The sequence below is a fragment of the Narcine bancroftii genome, chromosome 11 (genome assembly GCF_036971445.1).
Source record: "Narcine bancroftii isolate sNarBan1 chromosome 11, sNarBan1.hap1, whole genome shotgun sequence".
Classification (NCBI taxonomy): Eukaryota; Metazoa; Chordata; class Chondrichthyes; order Torpediniformes; family Narcinidae; genus Narcine; species Narcine bancroftii.
Window position 1 is genome coordinate 62,815,891 of NC_091479.1, and position 14,685 is coordinate 62,830,575.

The 14,685-nt window shown below is 42.3% G+C and overlaps 1 protein-coding gene across 2 annotated transcripts in view; it reads right to left on the reverse strand.

Moving 5' to 3' along the window:
* Positions 1-390: 390 nt before the first annotated feature.
* tmtc1 (transmembrane O-mannosyltransferase targeting cadherins 1) overlaps positions 391-14,685 on the reverse strand; it is a 164,220-nt gene continuing 149,925 nt past the window's right edge. For both annotated transcript variants that reach the window (XM_069903126.1, XM_069903127.1), the window contains exons 16-19: positions 9,581-9,718; positions 7,655-7,777; positions 3,561-3,638; positions 391-2,559 (exon numbers count right to left, since the gene is read on the reverse strand). In XM_069903126.1, the coding sequence (XP_069759227.1) occupies positions 2,401-2,559; positions 3,561-3,638; positions 7,655-7,777; positions 9,581-9,718 (498 nt within the window). In that variant the 3' untranslated portion in view covers positions 391-2,400. The remainder of the gene's footprint in view (positions 2,560-3,560; positions 3,639-7,654; positions 7,778-9,580; positions 9,719-14,685) is intronic.

Consider the following 14,685-nt stretch of genomic DNA (forward strand, 5'->3'; position numbering starts at 1 on the left):
CAATCAGCTTTGCGTTATTTTCATAAATTTATTTTTAAATATCTTCTAGTTCATGGATTTGAAATTAACGCCATTCCTGGGAAAAAGTCAGAAGCCATCAAGTGAGGTGAGTAAGACTGTAATCTTTCAATGACTAAGGGGATATACATTTCCAGATAGATGGGATGAAAAGTCTCCTCGACCCACCACCCATGGGGGAGGTGGGGTCTTGTCCGAAATGAGAATGAATTGTTCCCACCTAGGGTCCGACAACCTTCACATTGTCCTCAGGCCCCCAATGTAGCGATTCTCACCATTTCAGTTTTATAAAATGTTTGCATTTAAAATCAATATAGTCAATGCATTTAATATTTCTCATGCACACAAACAGACGTGTAAGCATAGCAAGAATGAAATATATTATGGCTTTAATTTTTTTAATAAATAAATTATACATCTTATGTAAAAATAGAAATACTTGAATATTGTTTTGCAGTAATCATTGATCACGACTGTATGGTTAAGTAAGACATCGGACTTCAATGTGACCTAACAAGAATCATTTGTTCACCTGCTAATTGATTAATTTTTCAATTTGTTGCCATTTTAACCTTATCACAACGTTAAAGTTACAACACGTGCCCTTGTACAAGTGGTTGATTTGACTCCTGATAAAGTTGCAGGGATAAAGGAGAACAGAAGGGATGCCCTTCATTGGCCGGAGGGTTTTGTGTGGAGAAAGCCTGTGACTGGCTCCAGGGAAAGGATGAAGAGGAGCCAGTCGACAAACAGACATTGTTCACAATCACAATGTCATTTGCCATGTCGGATTTGTGCCTGCAATTCTAGTTTCAACCCATATGATAAAGAATATCATCAGATCCTAATTTTTAATCTTCCCAGAGCTGATAGAGAGAATGGAAAACAAATCTATCTACTGCATGAGAAATGTTCCTATTATTCCAAAATAAATCCAGGCCCACTAAACTTTTCCCCTTTTCAACAAAACAGATTCTGCCAACTTTCCCTGAAGAAGCTGCTGTCACTTTTCCTGGCAGAGCTCTGTTCGGAAACCTTGCCTTACGTCCATTCCAAGTTTAGGAAATGAGGGTCACTGCAGTTAACCAAATCCGCAGCACTCTCCCAGTGGGAATTACTGGAGAGCAACGAGATAGGTAAACAGTGGTCAATGCTGTTGCATCTCTAGCCATTAACCAGATCGCTCCATGAACAGGCAGCATTATCAGCGAGGACCTCGAGGGTAGATTATCCCACTAATTAGAACCAATTTAATTCAAATTGAAATTAGTGATTCTTTATGCATGCTGTTCAAAAGCAAATTCAAACCAGCAAGTCATTAGAGAAGTAATAAGATTGCCAATATCAATTATGGTTGAGCCGCTGTAAGAGATTGTGATCACCTTTATCAGGAAGAAGATTTTAGTTGATGTTCCCCCAGAGAGACTCATTAGTTTTTCATTGATCACTGCATGTTCAGCAATACTAGAGTTTTTGTCCCTCCAGAGCCCAATCAGAATGTTGCTTGAATGAAACAATTTATTGGGTTAATGGTAAATTAATCTCATCCTGGATTAAACAGGAAGCAAACACTGGCATCCATCTGAGTGCTGACATCAAGTCCATGACCCACTGAGCCTCAAAGCCCCTCAGGATCAGATAAACAAAGTCTATCCCAGGGGAAACATCTTCACAGGAAGCAGACAAGCAAGTTCTCACTCTGAAAGAGTCCGTTTTAAAATGGAACTTGCCCTTCTGTGCCTCTGTGATCTACCTCGCAGGCGTTTGTTTGAGAATTTCACTCCTAATGTTTCACGTTGACAGAGAAAATGATCTGAGGATCATCACACACTGGACACAGCAATCAATATCCAATGCTTTCTGACTGGCATGGGCCCTCCCTGTTTTCATTGTATGCTAATCATAAGGAAGGCTCGCTACAGTTATAACACATTTGGAGAGCCTATTGGTCTACTTGCTTTGACAGAAGCAGGAACAAAATAATCTGCAAGGGATTCTTTCACTTCCAGCTAATTGCTGACTAAAATATTTGGTCTGATAACTTTTCCTTTTCCTATTAGGCTGTCAGCTTGCTACACACCAAGCAGCAATGCCATTGAAAGAAAGACTAATGCAGCTCTACATTAAATTCAGTTGTTTTGTCCTGTTCAACATCATCAAATAAAAGAGGTTGAGAAGGTGAACTCCAGAATGCAGAAGCTTGAAATCCTTCAACGGAGTGAATGTAGGTTTTTGGTCGTTTATCAGTCTTGGCCAATGCCAGTTTTAACCTGATCAATCCAGACAGTTCCCATTGTAGATTTAGTCATCAAGGATATCGCGTGAACCAAGTACCCTCACCTCTTGCAGTGCCACGCGTAAGCTACAAGGAAGCTTCCTTCGTCACCTTGCGCCTTGGTCTCGAGGGCTTTGCTCGGTCCTGTCCTCCTGAAACCTCTTCTCCAAGCGATCCAGCTTGCTGAGGTTTTCCCGCAGGATCCTGCTGTTTGGGACCAGCTCCAGGGCTTTCTCGTAATAGCTACGGGCTGCAACGTAGTCTCCCTGCAAGGTAGGACACATAGACAGCTGTTAAAAAGGGCCACCCACAGGAGATCAATTGCACTCCGAAACACCGGCATCAAAGAGAGTGGGAATAAAGCAAAACGCTGGTCTTATGATGCAGGATCAGTGACCATTGTACTGAATGGCACAGCAGGCTTAAAGGACTAACTGCTCCTACTTTTCTCCAGTCAATGCTCTGATCATAAGCAGAGAAGTTGCCAACTGTAACTTAGCAACACGTAGTTAGTGATCCACTTCACTTCCCAGCTCCAGCTTTAAACAAGAAAGAAACTGCCAAACCATCCATTCCACTCTTGCCACCTTCCAGCTTTCCCACAAATCTATTAGCAGATTTTGCCTCTTTATTCAAAGGCTAGGAGAAGGTAACTCTGACTTCAAATCCAGCCGTCAGTACCTGGAAAGGGGCTTGCAGCTGTGACAGAACACGGGAAACAGTTTCCCTAGCAGTCTGCAGCAGCAAACTCAATGGGCGAAGGGTCTGTGAGGACAACGGCCAACGAGCATGGTCTTGGAACAGACCACTGCGGGGCAATCCCACGTCGCTCTGGCTGTCGTGCCTCACACTCCGCCAGGCTCAGTGGCGTGGGACCCAGAGGGAGGAGTTTGTCCTGGGCAAGCGCTCACCTCCAAGTCTTGTGCCTAAAGCTGAAAAGCTACAAGGCACCATGTTCATCTTCGCTTGCGAAGGGATGGGCCATGGATGCATTAGTGCTACGCGGTTTTCTGTTCTACATCTTGTTATCGAATCACCCCTGATAAAGCGTGGACATTATCCACCGAGGTCATTCCATATGGGAGGCAATTCCACAATCTCACCTTTCCCAAGAAGTTTATTTTAAACTTCCCTCCGGATTTCTTTGTGACTAGCTTATGGGCTCTCGTTATACTCTTTCCCACAGGTGGAAACATTCTCTCTCTACCCATGCTCTCATCGCAGAGATGATGAGGTAACATTGAGAAGCAGGGTATTCTTCACTGACCTTCATGTGCCGAATTCCACCCATGTTCATCCAAGCCTGAGATAGATTTGGACTCAGTTCTACTGCTTGTTTGTAGCTCTGGGTGTTCAAAATAAAGGGAAAAAAATGTTTCAGAAACACAGATAGAAGTTCAACAAAAGGACATGTTCTGAAACCCTCCCTGGGCATGATGAACATGCGAGATTGATCAAACCAGCTGGTGAAATCAATACCACTTTCCCATAGGTCCAAAGGGAGAACAGGTGAGTGACTGGGGACCTGCTGATTAAATTCCACTTGCTTTCTCTCTCTCGCTCGCTCGCTAACCCAGTGGCTCTCAACCGTCTTCGTTCCACTCACATCCCACTTTCAGTATTCCCTATGTCATAGGGGCTCTGTGATTAGTAAGGGATTGCTTAAGGTGGGATGTGGATGGAAAGAAAAAGTTTGAAACCCATGTTGGACCTCATTGACTCGTTATGTGCATGGTTTCAAAACTCTAAAGGAAATGGGCCAATGACAATTTTTCTCAAGCAAAATATTTCAGTGACATTTGGGTCTAGAGCAGTGATTCTCAACCTTCCCTTCCCACTCACATCTTACCTTAAGCCATCCCTTACTAATCACAGAGAACCGATGGCCTAGGGAATACTTAAAATGATATGTGAGTGGAAAGAAAAAGATTGAGAACCACTGCTCTAACCCCATCTGCAGTGTCACCCTACCCATCTACTCAAAACATTGTGCCTCAGTGAAGAAGGAGCCATTGGGTTGCATGGGGCATCACAAGTGGATCCAAGCCACTCCACCCACTCTTAAAAGGAGGGGCAAAAGGTTTGAGAGAGCCATGGTTTTCAAGGAATATTGGAAACTTGGTTCGAAGAAAAAGGGAGGCGTACATTAGATATAAGAAGCATGGAGTTAAGGAGATGTTTGAAAGATACATTGAATGTAAGAGGAATCTTAAGAGAGGAATTAGGAAAGCTAAAAGAAGGTACGAGAAAACTATGGCAAGCAGGGTGAAAACTAATCCAAAAGAGTTCTACAAATATGTTAATGGTAAGAGGAAAGCTAGAGCAAAATTGGTCCCTTAGAAAATCAGAGCAGAAAACTGTGTGTGGAGCCTAGAGAAATGGGGGAGATATTGAACAGTTTCTTTTCTTCGGTATTCACTAAGGAGAAGGATATTGGGAGATGTGAGATAAAAAAAGCAAATTGGGTAAATATGGGGAATATAGAGATTACAAAAGGTGTAGTTTTAAGGCTTTTGAAGAATATAAAGGTGGATAAGTCTCCGGGACCAGACGGGATCTTCCCCAGGACATTGACAGAAGTGAAGGAGGAAATAGCAGAGGCTCTGGCGGTAATTTTCCAAATGTCATTAGATATGGGGATAGTGCCGGAGGATTGGCGCATTGCGCATGTGGTTCCGTTATTTAAAAAGGGTTCAAGGAGGAAGCCTGGCAACTATCGGCCTGTAAGTTTGATGTCTGTGGTAGGTAAATTAATGGAGAAAATTCTTAGAGATAGTACTTATAAACATCTGGATAGACAGGGTCTGATCAGGAGCACTCAACATGGATTTGTGGGAGGAAGGTCATGTTTGACCAATCTGATTGAATTTCTTGAAGAGGTGACTAGGAATGTGGATGAGGGTAGCGCAGAGGATGCTGTCTATATGGACTTCAGTAAGGCCTTCGATAAGGTACCACATGGAAGGTTAGTTAGGAAGGTGCAGTCTTTAGGTATAAATTTTGAGATAGTCAAATGGATTGAACATTGGCTGAAAGGGAGAGGCCAGAGAGTGGTAGTGGATAATTGTCTGTCAGGTTGGAGGCCGGTGACCAGTGGTGTGCCTCAAGGATCTGTATTGGGCCCATTGTTGTTCGTTATATACATTAATGATCTAGATGATGGGGTGGTGAATTGGATTAGTAAATATGCAGATGATACTAAGATAGGTGGAATAGTGGATAATGAAGAAGGTTTTCAAGGATTGCAGAGGAATTTTGGCTGCTTAGAAAAGTGGGCTGAAAAATGGCAGATGGAATTTAATGCTGATAAGTGTGAGGTGCTTCATTTTGGTAAGAAGAATCAGAATAGGGCATACGTGGTAAATGGGAGAGCATTGAGGAATACAGAAGAGCAGAAAGATTTAGGAGTGACGGTACATCGTTCCCTGAAGGTAGAAACTCACGTGAATAGGGTGGTGAAAAAGGCTTTTAGTATGCTGGCCTTTATCAATCATTGCATGGAATATAGGAGTTTGGAGGTGATGTTGAGATTGTATAAGACGTTGGTGCGGCCTAATTTGGAGTTCTGTGTGCAGTTCTGGTCGCCTAATTATAGGAAGGATATAAACAGAGTGGAGAGAGTGCAGAGAAGGTTTACCAGAATGTTACCTGGGTTTAAGTATCTAGAGTATAGGGAGAGATTGGACAGATTAGGTCTTTATTCTTTGGAGCGTAAAAGGTTGAGAGGGGATTTGATAGAAGTATTTAAGATTATGAAAGGGATAGACAGAGTGGATGTGGATAGACTATTTCCGTTAAGAGGAGGAAAGATTAAAACAAGAGGACATGAGTTAAGAATTAAGGGGCAGAGGTTTAGAGGTAACATGAGGGGGAACTTCTTTACTCAGAGAGTGGTAGCCGTGTGGAATGATCTTCCGGGAGAAATAGTGGCGGCGGAGTCAATTGTATTATTTAAGAAAAGGTTGGACAGGTATATGGATGAGAAGAAGATGGAGGGTTATGGGCATTGTGCAGGGAGGTGGGACTAGAAAAGGGTGTTTGGTTCGGTGCGGACTAGAAGGGCCTAATGGCCTGTTTCCGTGCTGTAATTGTTATGTTATGTTATGTTATTCCTGCTGTGAGGCTGACCAGGACTGTGAAGGGTTCTTATCTCAATGGAGCAGTCAACCAACCATCATTGGGTTAATGGCTAATTCAGGGAGTTTCCCTTGCAAATCAAGGCAATAATTCTTCAATGTCTTGATGAAGGGTTTTGACCCAAAATGTCAACATTCCCTTTTTTCCCCACTGACATTGCTCAACCCACAGAGCTCCCCCACAAGTTCTATTTTGAAATTTTTCTTCAATGAAGTGTTGATGCCAGGTTCCGGACAGCTTTTGTACCTCTAAATAAAGGGGCGAGTTCTAGCCCTATCCAAGGAATTTTAGAATGCATCCAGGCTGACACTCTAATGTTGCTATCATATAATGCACATCTGCAGGTACCATTTCTTGAAGGAGATGCTAAATGATGCCCACACTACCCTCATAGCTATGCAGGTGGGAATCCATGGCACCATTTTACTTGGCAAAGGAGTCTCCTATGCCGACACTTTTCTCTCAAGTCAAACTACAGAGTCATTTAACTCGCTCCTCTTTGAAAGTCTAAAATGAACTGGATTTTTTTTAAATTGTTGTTTGAAAGTCTAAAACGAACTGGATTTTTTAAAATTCTTAAATTTACAGTGATGACTGAAAAGTAAAGGGGGAGGTCTGTATCGGGGACAGATGAGATTTACCAAAGGTTTCAGGGATGAAGAAATTAGAGAGAGTTGATCATTTATTTGGGGTAAACACAGGGATTTTGTACCCAGATAATTCAATCATCTGTAGACACATATTTATAGGGATGGGCAGGAAAAAAAAAGGATACATGAGGAGTGAAGTGAAAATCTGGAACTCGCTGCCTGCAAGTTTTTTGCGGGGTGGGTGGTGAGGGAGGAGCTGAATCACTCAAGGAGGAATTATACAGGCACTTGCACAGAAAGAATTTGCAAAGCTGTGCAGAAGGGGAATAAGGTTGAATAGAATGCACTAGAGGAAGCTTGTGCAAACATAATGGATCGAATAGAGTCCTTCTGCACCTTAAAAATATGATGATTTTATTCCCCAGCTGCATGTCTAAAAGCACTTCACTAGCTTTGGAGAAGTTTGGGTGATCCAAGGTGATAAAAATACAAATGACTTCTTTTAGCAATACCTGCAGAATGTGTTCCTTATAACTTCATGTTCCATGATGTTATTAGTGTTCATTCATTCATTTTAATTTATTTCAAGGTGTCAATGACAAGGCTAATATTTTGAGTTCAGTAAACTATGCACCTCAAAAGCCACATCCAGCTTATTTAGCTCCCTCAGAAGATTCCCTTCAGAAAAATAAAGTTCTGCAAGGACTTTTGGGTCTTTGGGCTTCATTTGGACAGCTTTTCTCACAGCGTCAAGTGCCTAATGCAAAAGGGAGAGAGATTGTGAGCATTCCTTTCTGATCAGTGATCTTTGATTAATTGAAAAAACAAATTCTGTGCAATAAAGAATCCAAAGACAGAGGCACACACGTACGTGAAACTTGAGAACATATTCAGAAGCATACATTCACACACAAATGCGTGCAAAAATACATACAGGCACACATGCATAGTAAAACAGTGTGGATGCATGCTACGTAAATTGATGCATGCAAAAACAGATGAATAACTCACACGGTTACTGCAACACAGAAGATGAAGTTTATTTGTCACATTATACCAATGGTTCTAAACCTTTTTCTTTCCACTCTCACACCACTTTAAGTATTCCCTATGCCACAGGTGTTCTGTGATTAGTAAGGGATGGCTTAAGGTAGTATATGGGTGGAAAGAAAAAGGTTTGAAAACCAATGTTTTAATTGTACCCCATTGACTCATTATGTGCACGGTTTCAGAACTCCAAAGGAAATGGGCCCCTGACAATCTTTCTCAAGCAAAATATTTCAGTAACAATTGGGTCTAGAGCACTGATTCTCATCCTTCCCTTCCCACTCACATTCCACCTTAAGTCATCCCTTACTAATCACAGATGGCATAGGGATGACTTAAAGTGGGATGTGAGTGGAAAGATAAAGGTTGAGAACCACTGCCCTATATCTAGTACAGTGAGGTGTACTTGCACAAGCAGTCTAACAGGTTAACTTCAACATACATACAGCAATATACAGTAGGACAAGGGCACAATTACAGAGTGTGAACTGCAATAAATAAAAAGATCAATTTGTGCAAAGCATGGGCAGCATTGCTGTTGGTTCATTCAGGAGCCCGATAGCTGCAGGGAAAAACTGCTTTGACACAGACATGCAACGACAACCACTCGAACAGATGCATTACCATTGACAAATGCAGAGACACAGATAAGAGCAGATAGACAAATATACATAGGTTGTTGCACATGCAGGAGGTGGTATGCATAAGCACAGGTGCATAAGGAGATATCTTCAAAGACACACACATGCACAATAGAACAGATCAAGACACAAAGACACATACTTGGATGAGAACGCAAATTTGTAAAGACATCCATTTCTTACCATTTGGTGAATATCGAGCATTTCCTGACTCAGTACAAGGCAGAGCTATATTTTTCACTCAGTTTCCACCCCCCCCCCCCCCCCCCACTTTCAAATAGGATTAGGAGTTCCAAATACTTCTGCATCTAACTCAAATCATGGCTTCTGATCAATGACAATCAGACTGACCACAAGCATTTGCAAGCTGTTCGGCCATGGAAGGAGTAACACAGTATTCCTGCCCCAGCTAAAACTCAAATGTACAGACTTAAGTGGGCGGTCGCTGGATAGCAAGCAGGGCACTGGCTGAATTTCTTCCCCTTAAATGGTCCAGGCCAAGCTTTGTACCATAGCTTTCATTCCTCGGGTCATAAAGAACAGCAGAATATTACAGCTAATGTTTCTTTCTGGGGATAGAAGGATCATGAGAGTTATTTCTTTGCTCCAATATGCTGGGTGCATGGAACCAGGCACCTTGAGGGGTGATTGAGGTAAATGGCATGGATGGAACTATAGGAAGGTCCATTAGGATGCAAAAAAGAAAATGATGTGGTCTCATGAAGAATGACCATCACCAATAGTGGAGAAGAGGTCTACTTTCATGCTGCAAACCACACTCAAATGAGAACCTCAAAATCCCTGCAGATGACGTTCATCTCGCTTAATGAGCTAAATGCTGAGAGCTTGCACCATTAAATGATGATCCTCACCTCTTTCAGATCGCCCCTTTTACTGTGAATAACGGACAAGAGGCGATGACACTCCAGGCAGTCGGCCCTCTCGCTTGCCACCTGGTTGATGAGCCTCTCAGCCTCTCTGCCTCTGCCGGCCATGGACAGGACCTGAGCCTGAGAAAGAAGCCAAGAGTCAACCTGATCAGTTTGCATCTTGATCAGATAAGAGGCAAAAGGCCAGGCCATCTAGCTGACCCAGACACTGTCAATGCCAAATCTGCACATCTTTGAGTCTCTCAAGAGGTGCTGGAATCTTGAGCAAGACGATGAGAATTGGAAGGGCTCAAAGCCACAGGCAGCACCTGGGGGTAGAAATGGTCAGCCAATGTTTGAGGTTGGGACCCTTTACTGAAACTAAAGTGGGAAGGAGTGGGGAAGCAGCTGGGGAGGGATTAAGAGATGATAGGGTATTGGCCAGAAGGTGTGTTGGGCGCTATCAGTAGCCCCAATAATGACACAGACAAAGACTAAGGGGAACGATAGGCTTTATTGTACTAGAGACTGCTGGCCTGGGTCCAAGGCTAGGAAATGAGCATGAAGGAGAGGGGACTTGACCTTTATGGCCCAGGGTCACATGGGCAGGACTAAGGGAGGAGCCAAGGCAGGAAGACACCCGGAGGGTGGGCCAGCCAGTACACATAATCATATCACTACAAGGTGGGAAAAGCAGAGTCAGGTCAAGGGAAAGAAGTTGGAGGGTTTGAAGTACCAGCTTGAGTAGCTGAAGAAGAGATGAAAACAATGGATTCAGATCAGGGGAGGGATGTTTACCAAAATTTAGTAAAATTAACATTCATGTCATTTGATTTAAGGCTATCTGGAAGGAATATGATGTGCTGTCCCTCAAATTTACTTTAGGCCTCCACCTGGCAATGAATGAGGCCGAGGACAGATATGTATTTGTGGGAATGGTGATGGGAATTGAAAAGGCTGCAGTGAGTTCCAGCTCAGACTACAGACAGGCACAGGTGTCTCCAACTTCTGCTTGCTCTGTCAATCAGCTGTCTGGCCAGTCCTCTCGACCATGAAAGAGTTGTCCAGTTCAAGGCTTTGTGATATCAGGTCCTTTTTAGCTGCAAAGCATCTTTGCTCAGAGAGAAATTCAGGTAAATAGATGATTAAAACCTGAGATTAAGGGATTGATTTAATGCAGTAAAAGATCAAGTCAAGTTTATTGTCATCTGATTGCAAAGTACAGCCCGATTGAACAGCGTTCTCTGGTCCTCAGGGCAAAACAAGCAGATACACAACCAGACATAACACACATACAGATAAACAATACACATGCAGGGCAAGTATTCATATACAAATAAATAAATGATGTTTAGGAAATATGAGAATCTCGGATGGTTAATGCAAGGAATTCCTTTGTCGTTCAGCATTCTCACTGCCTATGGGAATATAAAAGGTAATTTCAACAGCCCCTCAAGCCTGTTGCCCCTTGGACATAAAATTACTGCTGGTCTCATGTTGGCCTCACTCCATTTCCTGATACCTGTGATCCTAGATCCCCCTATAATCCAAAACTCTTTCTTCGAAGGCCTTGTACATATTCAGTGATTTCGTCTCGGAGGCTCTGGGCAGAGTATCCCAAAGATACAGGACTCTCACTGAAGAAATCCCTCTTCTCCTCCACCTTCAGGTTTTCTTAAAAAAAAGTCTTGGGATCCTGGGCATTACTGGGAAGGCTTGCTGATTTTGCCAAAAGTCGTGCAACAGTTCATCCTGGTTACCCTTGAGAAGGTGACGGTGAGCCACCTTCTTGAACGGCTGCATGTTTTATTTTTGGCGAAGGTGGCTCTGCAATGTGATTGGGGAGAGAGATTCAGGATTGAGACTCAGACCAATGTCCTGCTGCTGTGCATCTCAGAGGTGAATCTGCATTTGGTGCTGTTTTCCATGCACTTGCTGGATGGTGGCTATGGATTTTGGAAGTGCTGTCAAAGAAGCCTCGGTCAACTGAGTTCCTTGTAGCATTTTTCCTTTAACTGAAGTTAAGCTAACTTGCCCGTAATTTGCTGCTTTCTGTATCTCCCTTATTTTTAATTGGTGTTTTCTGATCTCATGTACTGGTGACTTTCCATGCAACTGGGGAATTTTGCAAAATTAAAAACAATACATCAAGTTACCTCACTAGCCTGTTAATTTAAAATGCCAGGATGAAGCCCATTTGGACTCAGCTGCCTACAGCTCTAACAATTTGGAGATAAACCAGAAAGTACAGATTCTGGGGTCAAGTACAATACCCAACTGTACTGTATAAACTCGGCAGGTCATGGAGCAACCACAGGAGACAATGAAGAACTTCTGCAGGGTTGGGATCACTTATACCTGACGAAGAGCCCCAGGCCTGAAACACTGGTTGCCCTTTACTTCCAATGGGTGCTGTGTGACCTGCTGAGTTTTTCCAGTACATTTGTGAATTGCAATTTGCAGAGTTCCCTTGGGATTGTAATTTTCCCCGAGTCTTTCTCTGCTTTCCAGCTCATGATTCACAGCATTTGCCAGGAAGTTTGGAACAGCGATGTTCAGAACTCCAGAAATTTTGTTTCCATTCCTGAATTTGAGAAAAAAGTGTTTTCAAATCAACTTGGAGAAATTTAATTAAAATTCAGGTAACCAGAATCAAAACTTTATTTTACTGCAATCGGGGAAAAAAAGATGTCATAAATCATGATGTGATAGATTCATTTTCTAGATTAACTGGTTCTTGGTCAGTGCAGCGTGAAAAATGATGACTTCGTCTAGTTCACTTTGTAGAAAGCTTGATATTGATGATGAATGATGGTGATCAATCTCCATCAGTGAATATATAACAGATTCAGACATGCTGGGGAGAATGTCACACTGTTGAAGAACTTTGGGAACCAGCAGGATCTTTCTGCCAAGTCTGCAAAATTTAACAAACCTCAAATTGCACATACAACCCATTTATAGCACAGTAACAGCCCAGTTTGACCCTACTCGTCCATGCTCAACATCTTCTCCCACCTAGTCCAGCATTTGGCCCATAACCCTCCACACCTCTCCCATCCATATACCTATCTAACCTTTCCTTGAATATTAACATCGATCTCACTTCTAACACCACTGTCGGAAGTTCATTCCATACCCCCACCATCCTCTGCATGAAGAAATTCCCCCTTATATTTTCCTTAAACTTTTTCCCTTTTACTCTTAATCCATGCCCTCTTGTTTGAATCTCCTCCACTCCCAGTGGAAAAAGCCTATCCACATTGACTCTATCTGTCCCCCTTATAATTTTGAATACCTCTATCAAATCACCCCTCAACCTTCTACGCTCCAGAGAATAAAGTCCCAGCCTGTTCAACCTTTCCCTGTAACTCAAACACTGAAACCTAGGCAACATTCTTGTAAACCTCCTCTGCACTCTCTCTATACTGTTTATATGCTTCCTGTAATTTGGTGACCTAAACTGCACACAATATTCCAAATTTGGCCTCACAAATGCCTTATACAATTGCAACATCTCAGCTCCTGTGAACTATACTCTGATTTATGAAAGCCAACATACTAAATGCCTTCTTCACCACCCTATCCACGTGATTCAACTTTCGGAGAATTATGTACCTTGATTCCTAAATCCCTTTGTTCCAATGCACTCCTCAATTATCCACCATTTAATGTGTATGCCCTATTTTGATTAATCCTACCAAAATGTAGCACCTCTCAATTATCAGTTTTAAACTCCATCTGCCATCTTCTAGCCCACTCTTCTAACTGTTCTATATCACCCTGTAAGTTTTGATAATCTTCCTCGCTGTCCACAACACCACCAACCTTTGTATCATCTGCAAATTTACTAATCCAATTTGCCACCCTATCATCTCGATCATTAATATAGATGACAAACAGCAGTGGACCCAGTACCAATCCCTGAGGCACTCCACTCGTCACCGGCCTCCAATTCAACAAACAATTTTCCACCACTACTCTTTGGCATCTCCCATCCAACCATTGTTGAATCCATTTCACTCCATCATTAATACCTAATGCTTCCACCTTCCTTACTAACCACTTTCGGGGAACCTTATCAAAAGCCTTACTAAAGTCCAAAGAGACAACATCCACAGCCTTCCCCTCATCAACTTCTTAAGTAACATCCTCGAAAATCTCTATAAGATTTGTAAGACATAATCTACCACGTACAAAACCATGCTAACTACTCAAATTCAATCTCTGTCTTTCCAAATAGTTATATATACCATCTCTAAGAACACTTTCCATTAATTTACCCACCACCAATGTCAGACTTACAGGCCTATAATTACCAGATTTTCTTTTGGATTCTTTTTTGAACAGCGGAACAACATGAGCCACCCTCCAGTCCTCTGGCACGTCCCCCATGGACTGTGACATTTTAAATATTTCTGTCAATTCCCCCACTATTTTTTAACTAACCTCCCTCAGGGTCCTAGGGAATATTTTGTCAGGACCTCGAGATTTAGCCACCTTGATCCTTTTCAATACAGCCAACACTACCTCCTCATTAATCCTTATATTATCCATGAGCTCCCTACCATATTTCTTCATTTCATCTGGCTCAATATTATTTTCCTTAGTGAAAACTGAAGAAAAACAAAATTGTTTAAAATTTTACCCATTTCCTTTAGCTTCTCACAGAGCCTCCCCCCCCATCCCCTCATCTTCAAGGGGTCCAATTTTATCCCTCATTATACTTTTACTTTTAATGTACCTATAGAAACCCTTTAATTTATTTTTTTTACTCTTCCTGTCAAAGCAGCTAAAAGGAGATGTCATTCTAATTTCTTTCTTAAGATTTATTTTTACACTCCTTATATTCCTCAAGCAGTTCATCCCTTCCTTGCTGTTTACACCTGTTGTACACATCCCTCTTACTCCAAACCAAGTTCCCAATATGAAAATCAAGGCTCCCGACAGTTTCTAACCTTTCCTTTAATCCTCATGGGGACATACCAACTCGGCACTCTCAAAACTTCGCCTTTGAATATCCTCCATTTGCCTGCTACATTCTTCCCTGAAAATATCTTATCCCAATCCACACCCTCCAAATCTTTTCTCATCCCCTCGAAATTTGC